The sequence below is a fragment of the Doryrhamphus excisus genome, chromosome 2, assembly GCF_030265055.1.
Source record: "Doryrhamphus excisus isolate RoL2022-K1 chromosome 2, RoL_Dexc_1.0, whole genome shotgun sequence".
NCBI lineage: Eukaryota > Metazoa > Chordata > Actinopteri > Syngnathiformes > Syngnathidae > Doryrhamphus > Doryrhamphus excisus.
Window position 1 is genome coordinate 16942599 of NC_080467.1, and position 22505 is coordinate 16965103.

Sequence of the window (22505 nt, forward strand, 5' to 3'; positions counted from 1 at the left end):
AATGAAATGACCCTTGGTTATTTGGCAACACCTCGTTGCTGCAATAATTCCTTGTGCCGGTTTTGACACAATAATTGAATGATACAGGGCATACTGGATGCTTTTTGTTGAGGAATACTTTCTAATAGGCTTCTGCCTTTGAGACTGTGTCTGTAAGTAATGTGCCACTTTAATTATATGATACCTGTGGGTTGAGAAATGTCATATTTTCGACAGCAGTGTGTTTAATTTAAGGAATACTAAATAAGGGTGAATGAATGTGAGTGTGAATGGTTGGTTGTCTATATGTGCTCCGTGATTGGCTGGCGACCAGTCCAGGGTGTACCCCACGTCTCGCCCGAAGACAGCTGGGATAGGCTCCAGCACCCCCGCGACCCTCGTGAGGATAAGCGGTAGAAAATGAATGAATGAATGAAATAAGGGTGATGGTGGTTCCGCAGCCACAGCAATCAAGAACCACTGGTCTAAATCAATGGTTATAGAAACATCAATACCATGCATCCATCCATTTTCCTCTGCTTATCCGGTCCGGGTTGCGAGGGCAGCAGTCTTAGTAGGGAAGCCCAGACTTCCCGGTGCCCGGCCACCTCCTCCAGCTCCACCGGGAGGACACCAAGGCGTTCCCAGGCCAGCTGTGAGACATAATCCCTCCAGCGTGTCCTAGGTCTGCCCCGGGGCTTTTTCCCGGCTGGGCATGCCCGGAACACCTCACCTGGGAGGCGTCCAGGAGGCATCCGGACTAGATGCCCGAGCCACCTCAACTGACTCCTACTCGATGTGAAGGAGAAGCAGCTCTACTCTGAGCCCTCACCCTCACCCTAAACATCAAGACCTGAGGCACATATTCTAGACTTCTTGTATATAACTCAAAAAGCTATTGGTACTTACCACTTGTAAAAGTGTGTGCATCTGGGCTTAAAGTAAAACAAAATGCTGAGCCTGAAATCAAGAAAAAAGAAGTGCATACAATTCTACACAAGTTCCCAACCCTTACTTACTTAACGCCCAACCCCAGAAGTAAATAGCAACTAAATGCAGTACCCTCCTGGTCAAACTGCGCTATTACTGATAATTGAAAACAGCATATGAAACCCAGTTAAGGTGAAAGGTAGGATGTTTACAAAGCAAAATACGGATGCAGCTAAGTTCTGCCTCCTCCTTGTGAGGGATAGGCAGACTGCTCTGTCTCCACCAGACTGCTGAACACCAGTCACTCATTGGCTGATCCGGGCATGCACTGCGGTCTCACGAAGAAACGCAGCTTTCTGATATGTTTTAATTGTACCCCAATACAAAATTTTTAAATACAAAATTTGTTCTAATTAATTATTCGTAAAATAAGTCATTATTCGTGCCGTTCCGAATACCGTATTCGGGTTCAGTTCCACCCATATAGCATACACTAGCTTCTTGGAGCACAGCACACAACAACATACACCTTTCCCCGAGTTATCTTGAACGCAGCATAATGGTAGGATTGTACAAAAGTGGTTTGGACATGGCTAAATGAGTTTGTGTTTGTCTGGGTCTTGTGTGGCAGATTCTTTTTTTTTGTTGGTCATATTGAAACGCCGGAATACTTTAAGCCCTGGTGCATGCTCAAAAATGCATGCGTACACAATTATCACCGACACTACCTGGTAATGTGTGCCACTAAGTCCACCTCATATCCCCCTCGTCAATATTGCACCATAAAGACTCGATGCAAAGCACCTCAGGAAGAAAAATGCACATGAATGAGCCTGTTGGTTCATTCCACTGCCAAAACATTTGTTACAGAACGGGTGACACACCTCCATGATGTCTTTGACCAATGGTGTCCAGCGGGACAGTTGATAGGTCTGCTCACTCACTCGCTCCTTCCTGTCCATTTTCTTTCCTCGGCGGAGAGTTGACTGAAGAAAAAAAATCAGAAAAATTTAGAAGATCTTAAAGGTCTAATATGTCATGATATTAAACATGACTAATTGATAATAAACATGAAAATACGTAGATGCAGTTGCATGTCTATGGTTCTTATAGGCCTATTCCAAGTCGTGAATGTGATGGATGGGCAGGAAAAAGAGAGGTGAAGAGTTACGTCTGTGACAATGGGGACGCCCAAGTGAGCCATGTTGCTGATGATCTCGCTGTCTTCAGGAGGGATCTGAGCATGCTGGATCAACTTGTTCAGGTTCTCCTCTGTTATGCCTGAACACACACATGCATAAATACATACACACGTAAACCATCACTAAATCACTATAAAGTAGGGGTCTCAAACACGCGGCCCGCGGGCCAAATGTGGCCCGCAGGACACTAGTTTGAGGCCCCCGCCTTGATATGAAAGTTTAATGTTAGTGCGGCCCGCGCAAGTTTGATATGGATGCTGTATGGTATCATGTACCCAGAAAAAATTATTACGTTTGATTAATGTTCATGTTAAAGGTTAAATAACTGTTAATAGTTATCCTCCCTATCCGTGTGGAAGTGGTAAGTTTTTGGCGATTTACGTTTAAAGGAAATAACTTGAAGGCTACCATTTAGGTCGCTAGTTCTCTAGTTTGCGAGTTAGCATGTGTCTCAAGACCCTGCAGTTACGCAATATGTTGTAAATAAAAAGAGTATAAATGTGACTATAGTCGTGTTTTGTCATGTCTACAGGGCTCTAATAATGCTTTGTTCATTTTAATCTGAAAAAAATAATTTGTCTACCCACCAACTATATGTGGTTTCTTAAGTTTTTATTATTTGCTGTTTTATTATTATTATTATATTTATTTATGTATTTATTACTGATTGATTGATTTTCTTTATTCTTGATTTGTTTATTTATTTTTCATCTTATTTTGTGTAGAAAAATAAAAAGTAAGATATTTGAGAACAGTGGAATGTTTTATCAGAGCTTTTCTTGTAGAAAATTGGAACCAAAGCGAAGTTTTTAAAACATTTTTGTTTTTAATAAATGCAGGTTTTTTGGGTTTTTTTTTTGGAAAACCTGATGCGGCCCAGTCTCACCCAGACCCGAGCTCCAGTGGCCCCCAAGTAAATTGAGTTTGAGACCCCTGCTATAAAGGCTATGTTAAGACAACACTGTATGTTTGTGATCGGTATTGGTATCGTCTGATTTGACTCATGGATAATCTTTAACAGCAGCATCAAATCTTGATCGGAACATCAGAACATCAGATGAATCAAAAGAAAAATATGCACAAAGAATTTCAACAAACTACTGCCAGTTTAAAAAGTGTTCGCCCATCCTCCTTATATCTCTGGTGAAAGTCTCAAGTGAAATTATGTGTCACTTGTGTCAACGTGAGTCCTAAACGGGTTCCACTGGAGTTAGGAAAAAAAACAGACAGGGAGTACGAAGCAGCACATAAATGGTGTAGTGTCCGCCATACCGTTCTTGAGGAAGATGTAGAGCAGGATGATGCGGATCTTGTCGTATGTGCTGACGTTGGCGTCAAGCAGGATGGGCACAATGGCCCTCATGGGATCTTTGATCTTCTCCCCCTCGGCATCCGTGCCCATTGCAAGATCCTACGACATGAAACATACAACGTATCTCTTGGTAACACATGTGTTTGTGTTATATTTATTTCCTTTTGTCCTTCCCTTTTTTCTCTCATTACCTCCTCACCACAATGTAACAAATGAGGCTAGCAGACTACGGAATAAGAATTCTTGGAATTCTTTGACGACAATACTACTGATCCTGGACCCTTTTACCTGTTCAACACGGCACAGCTTGTCCACTGTCCCCTGGTAATGTTTCATGCAGTCCTCAGCAAGCTGCAGGTGAGTGGAGTACTGGAAAAAAAACACACACAGTTGCCACATGACATACTAAACTCATGCAAAGAAACATACACACACACACATTCATCTGAACATACACACCTTGCTGAGCTCCTTCTGATACTGTGGCATCTTCTTCAGCATCTGGGACAGATCCCTCATTGTGGTCTGTTGAAACAAATGTGGAATTAGTATGAACTTAATGGGCTATAATTTTGTGGTGCACCCCATGCACTGGTCATTTCGTCCAGCACACCACTGTGCGCAGCCAATTTGGTAATTCGGTAGAGATGGGCGTAGCAGCGCACCAGGACTAATATTTTCAGCTTGGTGCAGTGGCAAAAACCAAAGGTGCCAGTGAAAGATCGCCATCGCAGACATTATCTGTTCTCGGTGCAGGCCAAGCGCACCCTGCGCAGTGGTAAATTGGCTGACAGGCGCACAGTGCACAAAACCTCACAAGCAGGGTTTTCAGAGTGTCAGGCACATTTCAATGCAATAAACAATCACAGCAACCACAATGTAATGTAACCGTCTGAACCAGCATGTACATTTTTTGTATTAATTGTCCCATCACATCTGATGTCAGATCAAATAATGGGAACTCAACCTGACAGCAGATGAAAGTATGATGCCAACTATGGCCGGCTGTATATCAAAAATGCAGCAATTTGCGAATGTTTCACGTTACCTTCTCTCCGGTGTTCATTCTCTTGCTTGAGGAAAATTCTTTCAGCTGACGTGTGACTTCCCTTTACGTCAATAAACAGCACAATTTTGTCATATTGTTAGGTACAGTATTAAGATGAAAGAGAAGATGTAGGGATCATTAGAAGTACTCACTGGGACACCTCGGCGATGTGTTTGTGTCTCAGGCTAACCCAAAGATCGTCGTCTTCATGCAGCAGAACCTCTTTCTCACGAGAGTCACCCATGCCGCTGGTGTCATACCTTTACCAAAAACACAATTGACAACGTGAAGTTGACGTTGCCGTTTCACTCTGCTTAGCAATAATGATTAAGTTAACAATATTATGACACATGTTGACATAAACAGACCCATTTTTTATCGAAAGTAGCCCCTTTGGATCACAAATTTTATGTTGGCAAAAGTGGTCAACTGTGTATATCAAGCAGGCACTTAATATGGCCCTACCGAATAATCATTATTAGTAATCAAATTTTAGCCACTTGATGTCAGTGTTAAAACTTATTTTTCAGTAATAAAATGTAGGTGATATGGTATTTTTTCTTAGAACTGAATGTCATTCATGACTCTGCCAGACAATTTAATCAGCTGGTAATAGCCGTTAGAGTACAGGTGGCAAACTCAAGGACCGGGGGCCAGATTCGGCCTGCCACGTTGTTTTTGCTGGCCCCAAAACCTTGGAAATAATGCAAATTTTGGTTGAAATGACATGTACCGAGTTGAATTCTACCCAAATGATAGTCGTTGGCAGGCCTCACTCTATTGTACCTTAATGATTGTCTCTTGGTACCACAAAAGAATGAAACTAGTATTGGTAGGGGCGTGCCTCAACCTGAGACATAAATACTGGGATCTTGCACCATCGAGAGAGAACATAGAGATTTGTTGGGCAGAAAAAGTTGGTCAATATATTAGTTATGGAGATTTTGTTATTCCCCAATATCAGAATCGGGCTCCATCCATCCATTTTCCTCTGCTTATCCGGGTCCGGGTCGTGGGGGGAGCAGTCTTAATAGGGAAGCCCAGACTTCCTGGTCCCCGGCCACCTCCTCCAGCTCCAACGGGAGGACACCAAGGCGTTCCCAGGCCAGCTGTGAGACATAATCCCTCTAGCGTGTCCTAGGTCTGCACCGGGGCCTTTTCCCGGCTGGGCATGCCCGGAACACCTCACCAGAGAGGCATCCAGGAGGCATCCGGACTAGATGCCCGAGCGACCTCAACTGACTCCTCTTGATGTGAAGGATGACTGAGCTCCTCACCCTATCTCTTAGGGTGAGTTCAGCTACCCTATGGAGGAAACTCATTTCGGCCGCCTGTATTCGCGATCTCATTCTTTCGGTCATGACCCAAAGCTCATGACCATAGATGAGGGTGGGAACATAGATCCACCGGTAAATTGAGAGCTTTGCCCTCCGGCTCAGCTCTCTTTTCACCACGACGGTCTGGTACAGCGACCGCATTACTGCGCCGATCCGTCTGTCGACCTCACGCTCCCACTTTCCCTCACTCGTGAACAAGACCCCGAGATACTTAAACTCCTCCACCTGGGGCAGGACCTCATTCCCACTCCACCCTTTTCCGACTGAGAACCATGGCCTCTGATTTGGAGGTACTGAGTCTCATCCCAGACGCTTCACACTCAGATGCAAACCGTCCCAGTAAACGCTGAAGGTCACAGCCCGAAGAGGCCATAAGAACCACATCATCTGCAAATAGCAGAGATGAGATTCTAAGGCCCCCGAACTGGACTCCCTCAACACCTTGGCTGCGCCTAGAGATTCTGTCCATGAAAATTGTGAACAGAATCGGTGACAACGGGCACAACAATTTCAAATCAAGGTAGACCAGAAGTTGAGTTCAATAACCAAAAAAAAGCCTCCATCTCAGTGTTATATGTGTTGTATTAGCTTTTGATCTGATGACATTTTAACTATTTTCTTGTAACCACTTGAAAACTTTTTATAATTTTCATAATGGCGCCTATTCATTTTTTATATATATAAACACCAGTTGCTGGACCGGACACCCCTGAATTAAAGGTATTACATGAGTAAACTATTATATTGTACTTGTAGACGTCATTTTCAATGGGCAGCAGGTCGTAGCCCATCGCCTGGAAGGTGAGCTCATGCAGGACAGGTGAGACTGGGTCAAAGGCTCTGTCCAAGATGATCAACTGTGAGCGAGCCTTATCTGGACCCTGCACATGGACGCAAACAAACAGAACAATAGCAATACTTTCCAAAAAAAAAGTTCTAAAAATAATACTATCATTGACAGCAGAGATGAAACAAGATGTGCTCGCCTCTCCCATGGTAGGATCATCAGCCTTGTAGGCGTCCAGTTTGTCCTGAACCAGCTGAGCCAAGGTGGCATTGTCTTTGTACTCCCTAAAGACATAGATACATATGCAAAACTTTAGCTAAGTTATAGGTTAGTACGTTGTAAGTTAGCTTTTAGCTACATAAGTTAGCTTTGTATGAGCTATAGGCAACGTAATGAACTGCTGATCTAAAATGCTGCTGCTGATGCAATACATGTGATAGTTGTGCGCTAACCGCAACATTTGCTTATCTCTAGCACATACACCCATACGTACTGGTTTTAACTCAAGACGACGCAGTAGCATCATAATACAGTGGAACGTCTGCCCTGGTTAGCGTATTTTTCAGTTAACAGCAAAAAATTATGACAAAATTTGGCTATCTTTGTGTACTTTTTCCAGTGAGTGCGCGTCTTGACATGAATACACTGTGAGAGTCCAGTTGATGTCATGTATTTTTATCACTTCTTCTACCAAAGAAGCTAGCTGGCTAACAAAATGGCAACCGAAACAGGATGTTTGCTACCTAGTCGGTTTTTATGACGTCATCAGTAGTTTTTTATACATAAAACCATTCTAAACGATGGATAAAATTAACATTTAAGGTTACCTATTTTTTTCACCTTCACTGAAGACATGATTCTTGATGTGAGTTAAGGCAGCAAGACAACACGGAACAACACGGACACCATCTTCCTGCCTTGTCATGAGCTAGTTCTCTAATTCAGTTTAATAGAGTTTCTCACTTCCTTTATCAAAATGCTGGTACTGGAAATTTTCTTTGGCTCCACTTTGGTTTGTTGAGGTCAGAAAAACTATTTCATTCAATAAATAACAAAACAGGAATGTGGTGTCTGACTGCCACGTCATGTCACACCAAGAATCAGGTATGCAAAACCAAAACACATGTTTACTGTATTGGCTTCTGGAACAGATTGGATTTACATTAATTTGTATGGGAAAAATTAAGTTTAAGTCCGTTTTAGTTAGTCAGACTTTCTAGAACGACATAATGAAACTAACCAAGGTCCAACTGTATTTTACCATTAAGGCTTTAGCATGAACGCTGTGGCTTAAACATTGATGTGGCTAATTTATGGCTAAAAGAACAGCAGTTCCCATGATACTTAGAGTTCTGAAACAGACAGAGTGCATTTCACATGTTTTGAAGTCTTATGCAGCAATTGTGTTTTGATCTGACACATCTTAAGTAAATTTGATCAGGTATAGAATTACGAGTCTACAGGTTCCGTTTGGACCAAAAACATCCGACATCGCACCGAATGTGGCAAGTGACGCCGGGAACACCGAGTGCAGGTAAGATTGCAAGGTTAATAGTGTGTCTTTTGTTGGAAATATCCCATGTTACAACATGGACACCTATGGCTGATTGACAAGTGCAACCTATACTGTTTTGCCTATGCCTTATCACAGTTAAAACACAACTTAAGTGGCATCTTTTAGTAGTAAAAACACAGCGGACCAGGACTTGATCAGGTCGTCTAGAAAAAAACTACACCAACGCAATCAGGTTCTACTGACCCCCTATATCTGACAGCCGGGTACTCCTTCAGTGTAGCACACAGCGTGGCCAGTTGCTCAGCCAGCCTCTCCATCACGGGGTTCTTCAGCTGGGTCTTATGAGGGCTGTAGAAACTGTGGAAGGCATCAGGATTGTCCAGAGAGTACACCTGTACACAGATACACTTCACTTAACCTTTTAAATCCGATGTTGGAGACTTGGAGAACATGTAAGATCAAGGACAACATCGGCATTGTGGGAGCTGTAAAGAAAGACCTTACGTTGCTATTATTTTTATTGCCATTTTTATCCTTTCCTTTTACTATTATGAAATTATTAACCGAGGACAAGTTAAACACTGGAAGTGAACAAACTGTCAGTAATTGCCGGGAGACAAAGCAGAGGTGAAATGCTTCTTTGTGATTCATTTCACACATGTAACATTATCATTTTTTTCGCTGCTTTGACCCTTTCCTTGTCACTACATGTCCTTGACGCATTTCCTTCATTTTTCTGCTTCCTATCCTCCCCTTCGTCAATCACTATCCCTGCCGCCTCCCACCCCATCTGCCTGTAGTCACATGACCAGGCTCCTGAATTGCAGAAGGGGCTCCGCGTGCAATTGGTCAAGGCCTGCTGTGTGGATTTGAGCTCATCTGATAGGAGGATGTGCCTCAGTATGTAGGCGGGACTCATGAGGCAGCATTTGCCTGAGGCAGAAAATCACTGACTCTGAATTAATAATAGTAGACAGGAGGGAGAAAAGCATTGTGGGTCGGCACATAGTGAGAATAAAGGATGGAGGGAAGGAGATGAAGGAGAAAGGGACATTCATCGTCAAAATGGGGATGGAGAACAAAAGAACAAAAATGTGAAACAACAGGAGGAATGATGCTTAGTGATGATAATGATGATAACGATGCTACAGCACATTTCGACATCAACAGAAACGACCGTTTTGCATCTAAAATTCAACATAAACAGCAAAAGACATTCAGTAATAAGAACATGGAGGATCTGGACTTGCATCTGGTACAGTTTTAAGCCGAAAAAAGGGCCATAAACAAGTACATTTTATAAGATCTTCCTCATTGAAAAACCGGAGTAGCCGGAGAAAACCCAAGCACACACAGAGATGCCCAAGTGGAGAATCAATCCAAGTTTTCCCGATATCCTAACGGTGTGGCCTACATGCTAACCACTCGTCCACCATGCGGCCTAATTGTATTTAATTTTCCAAGCACAAATTGACTTTATGTGGTCCAACAGTTAATATAAATAAAATATATAATATATATAATATAAAATAATTGTAATCTGGGGGCGGCACGGCGGTCGAGTGGTTAGTGCGCAGACCTCACAGCTAGGAGACCAGGGTTCAATTCCACCCTCAGGCATCTCTGTGTGGAGTTTGCATGTTCTCCCTGTGCATGTGTGGGTTTTCTCCGGGTACTCCGGTTTCCTCCCACATTCCAAAAACATGCTAGGTTAATTGGTGACTCCAAATTGTCCATAGGTATGAATGTGAGTGTGAATGGTTGTTTGTCTACATGTGCCCTGTGATTGGCTGGCCACCAGTCCAGGGTGTACCCCGCCTCCCGCCCAAAGACAGCTGGGATAGGCTCCAGTACCCCTGCGACCCTCGTGAGGAAAAAGCGGTAGAAAATGAATGAATGAATGAATGAATTGTAATCTGCCTAAGAAACATGTATACGAATGAAAATGTCAGATTTTTTAATCGCTAAAGTACAGGTTTTGTAACATTGCTACATTGCCAAGCTTTAAGGTCACGTTAGCCACCGCGAACGCTGCGAGTATTATTTCTCTACCGCAAAAACTCAATACAAAAACACCCTTATAGTCACCTTAACACTCCTATTATTCTTCTTCTTCTTCTTATTATTATTATTATTATTAGGCTATGGAATCACGACAGGGACACAACAGACAGCCAAAGCTGCATAGCATGCTCGCGAGCTAGCTAGTTAGCCTCCAATGTATTTATTCTAAATTTAAGAATGGGTTTCAAATGTATCGGGTAAGAACGCCAAAATAAGAAGCCAAAAACTTACCACTTCCAAACAGAATTGGAGGAGAACCTCTTTTTACTCTATCATGTTGGACATACCATGGCTGACTGCATGCCGTGTTAAGGTATGGTAAAAAAGTCTAAAAACCTCAGGTAGGGCTTAACAAGAAGAAACTGATCACCTGTCCAGACACAGTCTCAAGTTCTTGCTTTTTAATGCACAAGATTAGACACATGCAATCCAGAAAATGATATGTAAATGTTACACTTTGGGGGAAAAAGTGGGCAAATAAATTGACAATAAAAGCACACATACTGCGGATTTCAGAAAACAACAGATGGAATGATACAACACTCTACAAGAAGCAATGAAGTCTGTAAAATTTAATAATTTTAAAAATAAAATAAAATCCGGGGCGGCACGGCGGGCGAGTGGTTAGCGCGCAGACCTCACAGCTAGGAGACAAGGGTTCAATTCCACCCTCGGCCATCTCTGTGTGGAGTTTGCATGTTCTCCCCGTGCATGCGTGGGTTTTCTCCGGGTACTCCGGTTTCCTCCCACATTCCAAAAACATGCTAGGTTAATTGGCGACTCCAAATTGTCCATAGGTATGAATGTGAGTGTGAATGGTTGTTTGTCTATATGTGCCCTGTGATTGGCTGGCGACCAGTCCAGGGTGTACCCTGCCTCTCGCCCGAAGACAGCTGGGATAGGCTCCAGCACCCCCCGCGACCCTCGTGAGGAAAAGCGGTAGAAAATGAATGAATGAATGAAAATAAAAGCCAAAAATTGTTACAACTATAATGATGAAAATGGTAATATTAATGATGATTATAATGATGGTAATAATGATAAAGATTATAACAATAATGATAATAATGATAATGATAATAACAATAATAATAATGATAATAATAACAGCGGAAAACAAGACAGTGGCATGAACATGATTATATCTTGCAAAAAGGGTCGGCATTTATAAGCTTTTGCTTCAGCCTACTCCTTTTGGACTTGTGATCAGATAGCTGAATAAAAATGTAAATAATAGAAAGTTATATTTTGATCGATGTAAGAAATGCACTGTAATGTTTCATATATTTGCCCAAATTAAAAAAAAAAAGGTAATGTCATGTAAGGTAATGTTTCATCAATGTTGTGTGTCATTACTGATGGGTAGTGACCAGAAGACTACATACCGTATAATCTGTATTTTCTTACTAATAAAGGTAAATGGCATCCCTCTACAGCAGGGGTCTCAAACTCAATTTACCTGGGGGCCACCGGAGCTAGGTTCTGGGTGAAGCCGGATCGCATCAGGTTTTAAAAAAAAACCCAAAACGCATTTATTAAAAACTGGAAGAAAAATCAATAAAAAAAAATATCTTCAATGCTTTTGCTTCTGCTATACCCTACACTTTTTCAGTACTTTGGTTCCGGTTTTCCACACCAAAAAAACATCCCACTGTTCTCAAATATCATAATTTTTATTTTTCTACACACAAAATAAGATAAAAAAATAAATAAACAAATTAAGAATAAAGACAATAAATCAATCAATCAGTAATAAATAAGTAAAATAATAATAAAACAGCAAATAAGAAAAACAAAAGAAACCACATACAGTTGGTAGAGAAATTATTTTTTCAGATTCAAATGTCCAGTATTAACAGTTATTTAACCTTTAACATGAACATTATTGAAACTTAATAATTTTACCCAATTAGCAAGTTAGCATCGTACTCAGTTCCATCTGGGAGCAGCGTGGTAACTTTAACAACATGTTTGATGAGATGCTTTATCTTGACGTGTATTTTCCGTTTTAATCCAAATCATTTCCTGCATTTATTTGTACCCAGCGTCATAAGCGTCCTTTAGCTTCATTGCTAATCCAAAGCAAAACAGGGCGGGGTAACAGGGTAGGGTAACAGTATGGGCGGGGCAAAATCATGTTAATTGTGTCCGGTGTGCACACAGCTTTAAGCTGTCATTTCAACATTAAACTTTGGTATCAAGATGGGGGCCTCAAACTAGCGGCTCGCGGACTGCATTTGGCCCGCGGGCCGCAAGTTTGAGACCGCTGCTCTACAGTATGTAGGTTTGCTTACCTGAGACTCATAGGGCAGGAAAGCTATATTGATCTCCGTCAGAGTCTTGATGGTTTTGGAAGCTCGGCTCTTCACCAGCTCATTGAACAGAGGATCGGGACAGGCTTGTGGGGATAGCAACACATGATGTAGCTTAAACTATAATTAGTACTTTGACGTCTGACTTATTATATTTGAGTAAAAAAAGGCTGGGGTTGTCGCTGTGGTCTACCCCCTCACAGATCACAATGATTCGAACCGTACTTGTGAATACTCACAGTCAGTGAAGAAAACATGGGCTGCCTTGTATTTTGCTGAGTGAGGGTCTTTGAAGTCTCCAATGAGGGTGTGGACAGACTGAGGAGGAAGAGAAGCACAAATAATGAAGATGTCTGAGGCCTTCGAGGAACCATGTCAAAAACGATTAATAGCGCATATTTAAAAGGTGCATTTCATCCATACATATATTTTCTCTACCGCTTGTCCTCATTAGCGTCAAGAGTGAGTTAGAGACCGTGGACCAGCCACCACTCAACCACAATGCACATACTGTGGAACTTCGCGAGCGTCATTAATCCGCTCCAGAAAGTCTAACTAAAACGTACCCGTACCGTGGGGTGACCAAACTTTTTCTACCGAGGTCTACATACTGAAAAGTCAAAGGATGCGGAAGACCATTTTGATATTTATAGGTTATCACATGGTATCATGCCCCCGCGTGCCAATATGAGTGTGCCTGATACTGACACTTGGGGGCATGATACCTGGCCTGATACCAGACAAACCATGTGATAACCTATAATTATCACATACTATTTAATCATGAGCTTATTATCACGTACTATTTAATCAAAAGACCATTTTGTTTCCAGAAAATGTTCAGTTTATTACATGTATTATATCTAAACAGTGTAAACACAATAATTGCAAAAATATTTCAACAATAATATTTTATCAACAGTCTTATCTTATCAATGTCTGACAATTAAAGTTCCATTAATCAAGTTTGGGTTTTTTGGTGACTGGAGAAGCACTAGGCACTAAGCACTCGTGTGCTGTTCTCTGATTGGTTGTTTCACAGGCACGATACCAGAGCAGCGCGCTCTGAGTGGACAGCTACGGGGGCTGATACTGGACATGGTTAAACTCTATATTTTATCAGTATCACTGCCCTGGGCTTTGACACAGTATCATTTCGGCCTTTTCCCGTATCATTCATGGGCGGTTTCTAGGGTACAGGGCCAATTAATACTGTAGTATGTGATAAATCTGATTATCACATACTACAGTATTAATTGGCGGTTGGCGGTTAATGGGCGGTTTCTAGGGTACAGGGCCAATTAATACTGTAGTATGTGATAAATCCGATTATCACATACTACAGTATTAATTGAATGATACGGGAAAAGGACGAAATGATACTGTGTCAAAGCCCAGGGCAGTGATACTGATAAAATATAGAGTTTAACCATGTCCAATATCAGTCCCGTAGCTGTCCACTCGTCCACCTATGGTATCGTGCCCGTGAAACAATCAATCAGAGAACAGCGCACAAGCGTGAACACACAGTGTTTGTTTTGCTGCCGTCTGTGCTCTGTCAACATGTCAGCGGTTGACACTCCCGGCGAAAGACAAATAGGGAAAATAGCAAACAGAATATTAGAAATGGAACGTTTTATCACCATTAATGAGGAGGACACTCTTGAAATGATCGAAAAAACTAAAAATGCAAATACAAGTCGGAAAACCAAGGGCGACCTCAAGCTTTTTTCTGAATGGCTCATCAACTGCAAGAACGAACGAAGACTGGTAGAAAGTATTCTTGAAACACTTTTGCAATTATTGTGTTTACACTGTTTAGATATAATACATGTAATAAACTGAACATTTTCTGGAAACAAAATGGTCTTTTGATTAAATAGTACGTGATAATAAGCTCATGATTAAATAGTATGTGATAATAAGATCATCACATGGTTTGTCTGGTATCAGGCCCAGTATCATGCCCCCGTGTACCAGTATGAGCCCTCGAACTTCGGTCTCGGGCTGATACTGACACTTGGGGGCATGATACCTGGCCTAATACCAGACAAACCATGTGATAACCTATAAATAACACACTTAAACCTAATATATGCTCATTCAACCTGAGATTTACACACACAACCACACTAGCATGCTAAACTAAGCTAATTCGGCTAGCTTCCATTGGTGTAAGATTACAATGGTGTAAGATTAAGATTAAGATTAAGATTAAGATTAAGATTAAGATTAAGATATGCCTTTATTCGTCCCTCAGTGGGCAAATTTGCATTGCACAGCAGCAAGAGTACAGAATCAGTTAAGCAGTACAAAATACACAATATAGAAAAATAAACAATAAATAAAATCAACAGTTATATACAAATACAGTATGTAGATAATATGAAACGAGATGAGATATATAACCAGTCTATACACTATGAGATCTTGCTAGTGAGTTAATATGAGGCATTATGGAAATACTTCACATAGAACTTAGTATATTGCATTTAGAGCCCTTAATACTGCAAGAATTTCAACCTGGATGGAGACCAAGTGTGTTGAAAGTGGAGTTTTTTGAACAGACAGCGACCGACGCCATTGCCGACCATTGTTGTAATAAGTGGGTGGAGGAAGAGGAGTGAGCATACTAACCTTCTCTGTCGGCGTAATCAGGAAAATGGCCTCCAAGCTGGGAAGAGGCTCTCGTCGCTTGTTGATGTCCTCCACAACTGGAAGGAACATTACATTGCAGGTGTATTAGAGAAGTAGACATGCAGTATGACATTGGAAGGGTGAGACCATCTGACTTACTGGTGATGCCCTCTGTCATGATGTCTGTCATCTTGCAGCAAGAAGACAACATCCTCATACTCAGCTGGTCCACAATCAGGGCCTGGAAACAACAGAGACATTTCATACAACTATTTGGACTATCCAACCATTTAGTTGGTATACACACGGGAAATAATGTACTAAAAAACAACCAATATGTGTCTCCATGTAGTACAACATGCACCTCATGTTGTACTACATGGTAGGATTTGGAGGGGGCATAATACGGCGTCAAAGCATCAAGCATATTGTATCGTAATCTTATTAGTTTTTACCTTCCATTCTCCCTTCTTCTTCACCTTCTTGATGACATCATTCATAATCTCTGCAACACAGACACGACAAGCAATTATACACCTTTGGCACTGAATTTAATTGGATCTGTGCATTAAAAGCACATGTACACGCCATTGGCAGTAGTACTCATTGAACGTTTCACATACAGTGCAATCACAATTCATTCCAATGTAGAGAATATAGCAGAAATGATTCATCCTGAATTGCACAGGAATAAAAACATGCTAATAAACAAGATAATATACACCAGGGGTCCCAAACACGCGGCCCGCGGGCCAAATGTGGCCCGCAGGACACTAGTTTGAGGCCCCCGCCTTGATATGAAAGTTTAATGTTAGTGCGGCCCGCGCAAGTTTGATATGGATGCTGTATGGTAGCATGTACCCAGAAAAAATAATTACGTTTGATTAATGTTCATGTTAAAGGTTAAATAACTGTTAATAGTTATCCTCCCTATCCGTGTGGAAGTGGTAAGTTTTTGGCTATTTAAGTTTAAAGGAAATAACTTGAAGGCTACCATTTAGGTCGCTAGCTCTCTAGTTTGCAAGTTAGCATGTGTTTCGAGACCCTGCAGTTGCGCAATATGTTGTAAATAAAAAGAGTATAAATGTGACTATAGTCGTGTTTTGTCATGTCTACAGGGCTCTAATAATGCTTTGTTCATTTTAATCTGAAAAAAATAATTTGTCTACCCACCAACTATATGTGGTTTCTTAACTTTTTATTATTTGCCGTTTTATTATTATTATTATATGTATTTATTACTGATTGATTTTCTTTATTCTTGATTTGTTTATTTATTTTTCATCTTATTTTGTGTAGAAAAATAAAAATTAAAATATCTGAGAACAGTGGAATGTTTTATCAGAGCTTTTATTGTAGAAAATCGAAACCGAAGCAAAGTTTATTCATTTTTCTGTTTTTAATAAGTGTTTTTTGTTTGTTTGGTTTTTTTTTGGAAAACCTGATACGGCCCAGTCTCGCCCAGACCCTAGCTCCAGTGGCCCCCAAGTAAATTGAGTTTGAGACCCCTGATATACACCAATAGAGTTCATCTAACATTGGAAAATAATGGAAGGTCACAACGGACTGTTTAAACTAGTATAGTATATTGTAGCGTTGCTGAGAGCACTTCCTGCTTCCCAGCATGCTTTGCTAGACTGCTCTGTAAATAGTTGTAAAATTTTAACGTTTAATGTTATTTAAGTTGTTGTTTGTCATTCACTGTAGTATCAGTAGCTGCCCTGTGTGTGTCTACTTATCTGTTTTATCTTTTTTTATATTTCCCTGACACCTTGGCCATTCAGTGTTTCATTCCTATGGTGTGTCAGTCCCAACTACAATTAAAATAAAAAGCAACTTAATAAAGGATTAAAGCACATAAGGCGCCTCTGAGCGTCTCTTTGCCGACGCAAGATCAATATGATATTGTCACTAAATGACACGGTGTCTTCAGTCTTTTTTGCTTTCCTTTAACCTCTTAAAGGGGAACTGCACTTTAAAAAAAATTGCCCATTGTTCACAATCTTTATATGAAACATGAACACATATTTAGTTCTCTTTTCTATGCATTCCAGTGCGAAAAAACATATATATTATATTTATATGAGCCAGCTAGCAACAGGCGTCATGGGAAATACATATTTTGACACTAAAGCCCTCACAAAAATATTTATCTTGCGAAATAACAGCTTTTTTTAACCTGAGGACTGGAGCACACGTCTTGTGCTGGAAGACACGGCCATCCCAATGAGAACGGACATCGTAGTGTTGTCGCCGTATCTATGCTGCTGTTGTTGTTTTGGTAGTCTTTTATATATACTCAACAAAAATATAAACGCAACACTTTTGTTTTTGCTCCCATTTTTCACGAGATGGACTTTAAGATCTAAAATTAATCCCAAATACACAATATTACCATTTCTTTCAAACATTGTTCACAAATCTGTCTAAATGTGTGATAGTGAGCACTTCTGCTTTGCTGAGATAATCCATCCCACCTCACTGGTGTGCCACATCAAGATGCTCATCAGACACCATGATTAGTGATTAATTACCTTAGACTGTCCACAATAAAAGGCCACCCAGAAATGTGCATTTGTTTTGCTTTAGGGATCTGGAGACTCAGAAGTATCAACTGACGTCATGGGAAATACCTACGGGTGACCACCATTTGCCTCATACAGTGCAACACATCTTCTTCGCATAGTTTATCAGATTGTGATAATTGTGGCCTGAGGAATGTTGGTGCGCTCCTCTTCAATGGAATGTGCAAAGTTGCTGGATATCAGTGGGAATTGGTACACGTTGTTGTATATGCCGATCAAGTACATCCCAAACATGCTCATTGGGTGACAAAACTGCACATTTCAGAGTGGCCCTTTTATGGTGGGCAGTATAAGGTACAAATGTGCAGTAATCATGATGTCAGAGCAGCATCTTGATGTGGCACACCAGTGAGGTGGGATGGATTATCTCAACAAAGCAGAAGTGCTCACTATCAGACATTCATTCATTCATTTTCTACCGCTTTTTCCTCATGAGGGGTGCTGGAGCCTATCCCAGCTGTCTTTGGGCGAGAGGCGGGGTACACCCTGGACTGGTGGCCAGCCAATCACAGGGCACATATAGACAAACAACCATTCACACTCACATTCATACCTATGGACAATTTGGAGTGGCCAATTAACCTAGCATGTTTTTGGAATGTGGGAGGAAACCGGAGTACCCGGAGAAAACCCATGTTTTTACACTTTTAAGCCATTTTGTAATTTTTTTTAAATTCATTAATTTATTTATTCATATATTTTTTCTACTTTTCTTTAAGTCAAACCAAACAAGTGTTAAAAACTCCCCCCTAAATAATTAGCTTCCAAGCCATTTATTTAAACGGGGGCAAGTCATTTATTTAGGGGGGCATTTCAGCTCCCCAAATCAACTTTTTAGAAGTGAAAAACTCTGCCAGAAAAAGCACAAGATATCTCCACACATCGCTCATCTCCGTGGCTGTGCTGGATGCTTTTTCATAGCCCAAATCGCTCCATCCAAGAACCATCCAATCACTGTTAGTATCCAAATGAGCCAAAAAGCAGCGCAGACTTTGTGGAAAAATGAGCCATTACATAACTAATCATCATGACTTATTCATTCATTCATTCATTTTCTACCGCTTTTTCCTCACGAGAGTCAGCTGTCTTCAGGCGAGAAGTGGGGTACACCCTGGACTGGTCAACAGCCAATCACAGGGCACATATAGACAAACAACCATTCACACTCACATTCATACCTATGGACAATTTGGAGTCACCAATTAACCTAGCATGTTTTTGGAATGTGGGAGGAAACCGGAGTACCCGGAGAAAACCCATGCATGCACAGGGAGAACATGCAAACTCCACACAGAGATGGCCGAGGGTGGAATCGAACCCTGGTCTCCTCGCTGTGAGGTCTGCGCGCTAACCACTTGTCTGCCGTGCCGCACGTCTTAAATATTTTTTTTTTTTCAAAGATAGCATATATTTTTGTTGAGAGTATAAAACCTGTTACAACCTTCTAAACCTAATAAGAGCCCTCTAGACATGAAATAACACCCCTATAGTCACCTTTACACTTGTATTACTCAATATAGTGCACATAATAAGAGAAAATAAGACATAATATAGACTCCGCCGTGCCGCCCCCACTATCAAACATTTAGACAGATTTGAAAAGGCACATTTAAAAGAAATGGTAATATTGTTTATCCGGAGATAGAGACTGACCCATAGCAAGTCCTTAGCACGGGATTGTAAAGTTCTTTGGATCTGTGCCATAACGGTAAAGAATGTTTTTGTTCCTATGGATTGGAAGCAGTGGAAGTTCCATTGCCACAGGATGAGTGGTTTCCACAAACAAAGGTTTTTATCTATCACTCGTTTCCTCAGGTTTTGCATTTCAGCATTTTTCTGAGAATAACATGTCTCTATATAAAATGGTGTTTTTACTGTATTTCCATTTCCAATTCCCACTGCTAACCCAGAAAATAATTCCATTTTTGACCTTACTAGCAACTATACCTATATCCTGTTTGGTTTTGGTCTGGTGCAAATAGACCTACTGTCTGCTTCTTAGCTTCACCAAAGTTAACACTGAACTAAAAGAATATACAGTATGTACATAAATGCAACAACACTTGTATACGAAGAGCAGGACCACTTCATTAGACAACAACAATGGCGACTCGTCCCTGCTGATGTCCTGATACACAATACAGGAAAACACCAGTCAGTCCGACATAGGGGAAGGGACCTGATCAAACACGGTGCAACAGCTGTGTCAACCAAATAGGAACACACACACACACACACACAAAAGCCTCACAATCTCTCTCCCGTCCAGTTTAGCAGGATACACATCCTCATGGTTGAAACCTTCTAGAATAAACACGTAAGACTCAAGTCGTTTACATTTCATGTTGTCTTGGAAAAAACAAGCAAACTGGTTTTTGTGATAAAAAGACAGTAGAATAGTGATTCTCAACTGGTGGGTGGTGACCCAAAAGTGAGTATTTGGCTGTAAATATATATTTTATTTATCAAGCAGTTGTTTAAGTGGAATGTGCATCATACTTATCGCCTAATTGTCATATTTGGAAGTGTTCAAAATTGCCATGTGAAATTGCTAATGCTAATTGCTAACACATACTGTATATTGGATTTTCAATGTAAATTAGCATAAAGCTAACACATTTGTTAAAATGCATGCCGTTTATGTTGAGTGATGCAGAGAAATTATTTTGTATCAAATATAAGTCATGATAGGCGGCACGGCGGTCGACGGTTAGCGCGCAGACCCCAATTCCACCCTCGGCCATCTCTGTGTGGAGTTTGCATGTTCTCCCCGTGCATGCGTGGGTTTTCTCCGGGTACTCCGGTTTCCTCCCACATTCCAAAAACATGCTAGGTTAGTTGGCGACTCCAAATTGTCCATAGGTATGAATGTGAGTGTGAATGGTTGTTTGTCTATATGTGCCCTGTGATTGGCTGGCAACCAGTCCAGGGTGTACCCTGCCTCAAAGACAGCTGGGATAGGCTCCAGCACCCCCGCGACTCTCGTGAGGAAAAAGCGGTAGAAAATGAATGAATGAATGAATAAGTCATGATGATTAGTTATGTAATGGCTCATTTTTCCACAAAGTCTGCGCTGCTTTTTGGCTCATTTGCATACTAACAGTGATTGGATGGTTCTTGGATGGGGCGATTTGGCCTATGAAAAAGCATCCAGCACAGCCATGGAGATGAGCGATTTGTGGAGATATCTTGTGCTTTTTCTGGCAGTTTTTCACTTCTAAAATGTTGATTTGGGGAGCTGAAATGCCCCCCTAAATAAATGGCTTGCCCCCGTTTAAATAAATGGCTTACAAGCTAATTATTTAGGGAGGGGATTTTTAACACTTGTTTGGTTTGACTTAAAGAAAAGTAGAAAAAATATTCATTCATTCATTCATTTTCTACCGCTTTTTCCTCATGAGGGTCGCGGGGGTGCTGGAGCCTATCCCAGCTGTCTCCTGGGCTGGTGGCCAGCCAATCACAGGGCACATATATGTAGACAAACAACCATTCACACTCACATTCATACCTATGGACAATTTGGAGTCGCCAATTAACCTAGCATGTTTTTGGAATGTGGGAGGAAACCGGAGTACCCGGAGAAAACCCATGCAAGGACAGGGAGAACATGCAAACTCCACACAGAGATGGCCGAGGGTGGAATTGAACTCTGGTCTCCTAGCTGTGAGGTCTGCGCGCTAACCACTATACCGCCGTAGAAAAAAATATGAATAAATAAATTAATGAATTAAAAAAAAAATACAAAACGGCTTAAAAGTGTAAAAACACACAAATGACTTATAGGTGTAGTAAAAATAAATAGAATAAATAAAAATGATTTAAATTAAAGTGTAAAAAAAACAAAAATGACTAATAAAAGTGTAAAAAATAACAAACAAAAATGTAAAAAAAACCACATAAATTAAGATGACTCAGTTGAAAGTGGGTTGTGATTTACTGATCATTGGAAATATGGTTCCCAGGTCGAGACCACTTGAGAACCTGCCTCTCACATTTATGAAACACCATTTCAATTCAGCTTCATACATAAAGAAACAATTACAGGCATGCAGTATACAGTATTATACCTGAGCCATTGAGTCTGATCTGTACATTACATTACATTACATTACATTACATTACAACACACTAACCAGACCCAGGCAACACTAGCGTAAAAAACACAACAACAAACCATAACAAGTGTGTAGCCTCATTTACCCAGCCTGAGGCCGACTGGGGGACCTTTCCCATGACATTGTACTGGTGGGAGAAGTCCAAATGCTAATACAGTCTATATCACTCGTTACTGTCACAGCAGAGTAATTAGCTCCTGCTGGGTTTAAACCTATAGACTACAGTAAACCTCGGATATATCGGATTCAATTGTTCCCACTGGTTTTGTCCGATATAAGCGAAATCCGTTATATGCGTATACCGGAAAATGTCCGTTTTACGCATATATCGGATTTATATCTGGTATATGCGTAAATCAGATTTTATCCGTTATAAAAAGGCACTTCCTTGACTATGTTTCCAATGTACCTGGACGCGCAGGCAACGCTGCAAACGCTGCAAATGACGTCGTATAGCGGCCTGTCACGATTCGGCGAATCGGAGCGCCACGATGCGGCCATCCGATATATGCGAGGGAAATTTAATGGAAATGCATTGGAACGGGACTGGAGATTTTGTCCGAAATAGGCGAAATCCGTTATAAAAAATCCGATATATGCAATGAAGGCACGGCGGTCTCGTGGTTAGCGCGCAGACCTCACAGCTAGGAGACAAGGGTTCAATCCCCACCCTCGGCCATC

At 41.1% G+C, this 22505-nt stretch overlaps 2 protein-coding genes across 4 annotated transcripts in view; one reads left to right on the forward strand and one right to left on the reverse strand.

Moving 5' to 3' along the window:
- akna (AT-hook transcription factor) overlaps positions 1–4356 on the forward strand; it is a 42428-nt gene extending 38072 nt beyond the window's left edge. The window contains exon 23 of one of the 2 annotated variants that reach the window (XR_009119957.1): positions 3641–4356. The gene's annotated coding sequence lies outside the window, so the exon portion shown is untranslated. The remainder of the gene's footprint in view (positions 1–3640) is intronic. The other variant, XR_009119958.1, reaches the window with a different exon arrangement.
- stxbp1a (syntaxin binding protein 1a) overlaps positions 1–22505 on the reverse strand; it is a 43878-nt gene that overhangs the window by 14557 nt on the left and 6816 nt on the right. For both annotated transcript variants that reach the window (XM_058053837.1, XM_058053828.1), the window contains exons 2-16: positions 15580–15629; positions 15284–15365; positions 15125–15201; positions 12727–12805; positions 12470–12573; positions 8355–8503; positions 6795–6879; positions 6559–6689; positions 4624–4731; positions 4472–4532; positions 3883–3948; positions 3712–3792; positions 3384–3522; positions 2081–2190; positions 1794–1895 (exon numbers count right to left, since the gene is read on the reverse strand). In XM_058053837.1, coding sequence (XP_057909820.1) covers positions 1794–1895; positions 2081–2190; positions 3384–3522; positions 3712–3792; positions 3883–3948; positions 4472–4532; positions 4624–4731; positions 6559–6689; positions 6795–6879; positions 8355–8503; positions 12470–12573; positions 12727–12805; positions 15125–15201; positions 15284–15365; positions 15580–15629 — 1424 coding nt within the window. The remainder of the gene's footprint in view (positions 1–1793; positions 1896–2080; positions 2191–3383; positions 3523–3711; positions 3793–3882; positions 3949–4471; positions 4533–4623; positions 4732–6558; positions 6690–6794; positions 6880–8354; positions 8504–12469; positions 12574–12726; positions 12806–15124; positions 15202–15283; positions 15366–15579; positions 15630–22505) is intronic.